Source organism: Sesamum indicum, linkage group LG10 (assembly GCF_000512975.1).
Source record: "Sesamum indicum cultivar Zhongzhi No. 13 linkage group LG10, S_indicum_v1.0, whole genome shotgun sequence".
Taxonomy (NCBI): domain Eukaryota; kingdom Viridiplantae; phylum Streptophyta; class Magnoliopsida; order Lamiales; family Pedaliaceae; genus Sesamum; species Sesamum indicum.
In genome coordinates this window covers 3,977,379-3,983,339 of record NC_026154.1, presented here as the reverse complement: position 1 = coordinate 3,983,339, position 5,961 = coordinate 3,977,379, and the positions used below count along the sequence as shown (strand labels likewise).

The 5,961-nt window shown below is 38.4% G+C and overlaps 1 protein-coding gene across 3 annotated transcripts; it reads right to left on the bottom strand.

Moving 5' to 3' along the window:
* On the bottom strand, positions 443-5,924 carry LOC105171878 (protein PHR1-LIKE 2). Of its 3 annotated transcripts, XR_848617.2 has the most exons (7): positions 5,567-5,762; positions 3,687-3,763; positions 3,500-3,554; positions 3,172-3,250; positions 3,019-3,088; positions 2,329-2,940; positions 443-2,218 (listed from the first exon to the last, which is right to left on the bottom strand). XR_848617.2 is itself a non-coding variant. In XM_011093129.2 (6 exons), exons 1-6 carry the CDS (start codon positions 5,760-5,762, stop codon positions 2,521-2,523), a joined length of 897 nt encoding a protein of 298 aa, XP_011091431.1. In that variant the 5' UTR covers positions 5,763-5,924; the 3' UTR covers positions 2,284-2,520. The 3 variants fall into 3 exon arrangements, 2 of the variants coding, with proteins under 2 accessions (XP_011091431.1, XP_011091432.1); XM_011093129.2 differs by lacking the exon at positions 443-2,218 and having other exon boundaries at positions 2,284-2,940; positions 5,567-5,924; XM_011093130.2 differs by lacking the exon at positions 443-2,218 and having other exon boundaries at positions 2,284-2,937.

The window sequence follows — 5,961 nt, the reverse complement described above, 5'->3', positions numbered from 1 at the left end:
TTTCCAAATGCCATTTTTATTGACAAATAGAAGAACTTCAGCTATTGAATGGCTTCGATCTGTTGCGACCACATAGTCAGTATCTGCAAAACAAACAGTGTAGGAGCCATAGTATACAGTTTGAAGGCAAAAGTTCCTAAAATGAAGATTAGAAGGTAGGAATCCGTATGATGTGATAGATGACGTAGAAGAATCTATGAGGATACAAATGAGAAATAGAACTGTGAACTCAATGAATTGCATTCCTTTACTCCTTCATTTTCATTCATGTCAAAATAATAGAAAATATCATCAAGTCTCCGGCACTCTAACATAAAATTATCACATTTAAAAGCATTTCTTGATTTCTTCAATATCAATTATACCATATAAACCTTCATCTGTATTAAGAAGGATAGAGAATTGATATCAGAAAGCTTCATCAGAATTTTTCTTGTGGCCAAAACGAAAAATATAGTCCTTCCAGTATTGGGATTCAGTTTAATGTTCATAAACACCTCTAATCTCCATCAGTCCTCTGAACTAAGGAAATTTCTTATATATTCCGCTATCAGTTGATCTGAAATTGCTAGTCTTGAAGCACTTCTCTTAATTGTTGCAGAAGTATTTGTTGTACTTTAAAATGACTTCAGCACTGAGGATGACTGAGGTGAGCTAAAAAGCCAGAAGGAACTTGTGTCAACAACCATTAACAGTAACTCTTGAGTTATAGGGCCAACCATCTTTGCAGGGATTATTTGCATCAACATCTCCTCATATTTTGCCTTCAGCATACACATGCACTGAAATATTGATATTTGGCAGCAAAGAAAATAAAGCAGCTCGGAGAATAAACCACAAATGGGATGTGCGCATAACAGATGAATATCTTCGGCCATATTTAAGCTAACAAGACGTAACTTGATCTCAAACATAGCAGCAAACATGATACAGAAAAATCATCTTAATAGAGGTAACAAGAACTCATGCCATTCACAACCTCGTGCTCTTACATAAATGGAAAGAAGTTACCTTCTATTGTAATGGACTTCATCTCAAATCTTCTAAGATTTCCAAAACAATAATAAATAAACTGTTCATCCTTCCTAATTATTCACACTTTTTTCCAATCTTTTGGTGCTGCTCTGATTCAATCTTCAAATACCTTTGACATAACTAACAAAAAAGATTGAAATGTTTGGTACATTATCTTTTGACGTGACGTCTCAACATCCCCTGTATAACTAAAAGCAGTAGGAATAATGTACATCCTAATACCAATATTTCCTTAGAGCTAATAGAATTCTTGATATGAAAACTGGTAATCAATTTCTATCAAACTATTTATATCAAAATGCCATAAACGGCCATAACACACCCACCCACCAAACCCCCAACTACATACACATTTCTGGAAGCTACAAGAACTTAACACAGACACTCACATTCATGCATATCAACAAACATCTCGTAAACAGTATAAGACTTCCACTGTAAATCAGCCAACTAATGCATTCTTGACCTTCAAAATACACATAAAAGATTCTTGCCCACAGTAATACTAAAGGACAGTAATGCAAACAATATAATCAGATCATGACAAAAAAAGAAGACTTGCCTTTTGAATCTTTCATGGCTTTGACAGTGAAAGACCCAATAAAGTACAGAAGCTCATTCTAACTTTCCAGTATGTACTAATCCTAACTTCCTTCTTTAAAGAAAAGTGAAAGCGGAAATGGGGTGCAAGAAAATGTAGAAAAACTGTGATGGCTCAGAATGAGAACTTTTTCTTTCTTCTTTCCGTATAGTGGAAATGGGATTGTGGGTTTTGACTACAAGAAAGCCATTCACTCCACCCTTTACACACAGAACACAAAGTAGAAAAAGTGTTACTGGCATAAATTCAAAATTCAGATGGTGGCCCCAGTCACGTTTTTGCGTGTTTAATCAAAACTTTCATTCTCTTTTCCGAATTTTCTCTTTGTGTGTGTGTTAATTTTGAAGTGTTTAAAGTGTTTATAAGTTCAATCAAACATGCTTCAACGTTCTACTTAACAACGTTGTTAAATGTTCATATACTATTTGTAATAGATAGGTTGGCAAGAAATGTTACATCTCCACTGAAGTTATGTAGCATCATTTCTGACCTTCTTTCAGAAATTTCTGCAATGGAGCAAAATCTAATCCATTTTGCTGCTTTGGAGCTTGTTTGGTTTCAAACTCATTCAAACTTTCCAATCTGCATGTAAATGTCACAAGCCACAGAGAGATGTTGCAGTTATTTTATACTGTTCACTTAAAAAATGAGCATAAAATGTGTAATGAGATGTCGAAAAAAATTGCACTTACATAAATATTTAAAAATCGTCCCGATAAATACAGAGGAGGGTGAAATTTAGTGGAATTAAGCTTTCTATGATCTTCTTGGAAGAATGTACAAAACCATCGATAGTTCGCACAGCAGAAACGGTAAAGAAAAGAGAACTGGCTTTGTTCTCGAAATCGACATATCCACCACCGTTGCTTCTCCAATACTTGACATCATAGCATCCACTCCACTGCTCTCATATTGCTGTCAAGAGGCACTGAGTCTCCGGTGCTGAACAATGGGCGTGGCCTTTTCTTGAGTGCAGCAGCCTGTGACTCCGCTGCCGATGAAGATATTGGGCTTCCATTTGAGATCAACCCGCTGTCCGTGGAACAGTCGCCTAGCCGAGCAGGAATTATTGGAGCGTTTCTTTTATCCATATCTGAGGTAACATGGGTTGCAGGAGGGACTGGCAACATTCCATGACAGTCGTTCGCAACCTTGATTGCTAGTTCCGAGAGCTCTTCCCTAGTCGTCTCTAGCCCGGCAGAGGCCACTGCCTGATCATCAAGTGCTTTGCAAGCTTTCTCAAGGATTGACTGTAGGTACTTGCCTTGTGCTTCAATTCGGATCTGAAGACGGCGTTGAACCTGCTGAGAAGATTCACTTTTTTATGACAACTGGGTTATGAGATTTCACAACAGCTCTAAGAGATAGAATCAAATTCAAACCTCAAGCTGCTCATGCAGCCGTCGCTGAACTTCCATCTGCACGCGCAAAGCCTCAGTCACCTGGTAACCGCTGTAGGAATGTGAAAATATAATTATATTTATATAGGAAGAACAAGTATTTGGTCAAGGAAAATCCTTAGAGGTGTAAAGTACTCGTTTATATCTTGTGCCATCATTCTTGACGAAGCTGACGTAGATGAACCTGTATCCTGACTCTCGGCCGCACAAGATGCTGCAACCATATTAACCAAATCAATCAATTAGTTCCTAGCCAAATAGCAAGAAGCTATCATTTTATCCATATGGTACAGAGAAATAACTATAGTTTCCTATGAACAACTCTTTTATCAGAATTTGACTTCATGTTTTCACTTCTTCTACAATTGAAAATATGAAAATTGGCAAAGAACCACTGTCGGTATATAATATGCAATGCCGAAAAGGCTAAGATTGTGTAAAGCAAGATAGCTTCAGTGAGTACCGTCTTTTGAGTTGTCAGTTAACTCCTTGTTTGCTTGCTTTCCCAGGCGGTATTTCTGCAATATAAAGTTAATGAGCAGCCCGTGCTTATAGTAAATCATTCCATGTCTTGGATAGAAAATTAATCGCAAATATCAAGGTAAAATTCCCTGAAAATAGGGGGGGAAGATATTATGTTAACAACGTACCTGCAGATGAGACTTTAAATGGTACAAAGTCAAGCCTTTAACTCCCATTGTTCTCATGATTGTTTTTGGCGTCGCTTCTGCCATACAAGGAATGTATTAGCTTGCAAATCCAACTAAATGATCAAAAGAAGTGAGTCAAAATATTGTGTAACGTAATTGCTCTTGATGCTCAGGATCTTGTTCCTGAAAAGATTCTTAACGCCCATCAATGCAGGATCAGGTAAATGGACATATAAGATATTTTTTATGTGTTTATATCTCTTTCAAAGTAGACCGGTCAGTGTTCCAAGAAAACATTGTCTTCCAATGGAAGTATGAAAAAAACTAAGTACTTCGATATAATACTTGGTGGAATACAAAAGATAGTAACTCGTGAACTTCCTTATTAGATGCACCACAAAGATCTGCAGTGTTTTATCATGAACCATTATGCTTTGAAGCTAAGTGGACAGCTCTGGTTTGATCAGGTTAAGTTCATGTCACAAGTTTTCTCCTTAATATTTTACTACAAGGGTCACACTTTCTGAGTATTTCAGCCTAAGCCGTTCCTCTGAGCATAATTGTTAAGGTTATCAATATATTATGCGTCCAACTCAACAAGAAAAACTTATACATTCAGAACACAATGAATAGGCAAAATTTTAACCATAGCCTGTCACAAGGCAGTATGACAGTGATTAACTAGGAGTGTGAATACAAGAACCTTGAACCAAAGGAAGGCCTTCATCAAGTTTTTGAAGTAATTTTCAAATACTCACCTATCTCCACGAAACGAAAACAAATGAATGATCCAAAGTAGGAGAATTGGTGATTTTGATTCCAAATTCGAGTGGGAAATCAGAAATTTGTAAATTACGATATAGGGAAAACACGAATCTACCAAAATACCAACTACCAAGAGAACTCAACTAACATAAATGAGAAAAACCCAGTTGTTGTTTATGCATTTCTCCTATGCACTTATTGATGAGACAAGGAAAATCGTAGCAGTTGCCTGCTGAAACGTGTTTATCGGGAAAGTCAAATTATCATTGGAGAACACACAAATGAGGAATTATAAGACCCCTTAAGCATCACCCTCTAGCAAACTGAAACTTCATATCTGAAAAATATTGAACTCTACAAAGAGGAGAACAGTTTCTTCCCCTCTAGGTCCAAAACAACACAGACAATTTGCAAAACTTACAGCAACTGCAATATTGATAGCAAGGGAACATGGGATCAAATATATTCTGTTTTTCATTAACACCAAGAAATCCCAACATTTCGCACTTCATCTTCACTTACTATCTCACATTTTACACCAGCTTCTTGCCAGAGCTACTTTAGATTGCTCAACTTCTCTTCCAACCGAAGTTCTTTAAAGATAACCAGCACATTCAACATGAATCGACACATGTATATATTTGCAACTCCGTATAAACGGACATGTTTATATCAACAGACAAGACCTGGAACAAGCACTACAAGCTGCCCCCTCCCTCCAAAATAAGCACATTCTTGATTTAATTTTTTTATTTCGTCCAACGACGACACCGGGAATCCAAATAATTCGCCGTAATTGCGTCAAATACCAACAAATTGTTTACCAATAACTGAAGAACATGAAACATTCCACCTCCAGACCTTCCCCTTCGGCTTCCTTCCCCCTACCCCTCTACCTTCTCAATAGAACACAAAACATACACATAGACAGTCAAAAGGGAAAGGGGGAACCAACTCAGGGCCACCATAATTGGAAGACATTAGTACCATCCCTCAACCACAAACAGCTGGAAATGGGAACCAACCATCAGGGTCATTCCCCTACATATATTCATAAACATACATACTCGCACGCACACACACAAAGGACATATATATATGTATAGGGGACTCACTGTCAGGGCCACCGAGTTGTGTGACGGCATCAACAAATCTCTCATGGAGTTCCGCCGTCCACCGGAGACGGGGCTTGGGATCGGTGGTGAGCACAAGACAGGCATCCCCCGGCAAGTTGGTGCCGTCCAAGGACCCATGGTACTCCCCTCCAGTAGCGTCTATAGCCAAGCTGTGTATTGGCAAAGCAGAATACATTCCTTTTTCTCCTCGTTTTCCCACTCACAGCCTCAATTCATTCAAGAAAACCCGTCAGCTAGAAGATTCTTGAAAGAACCCGGAAGCCGAAACGGGTAGGCAAAGAAAATCCAGTTTTGGTTTGTGTGGTTTCGGAAGAATGGTTTGTTTGTTTTTTAAGCTAAAAGGGTTGGGGGGGGGGGGGGGGTGCGGGGGGGGG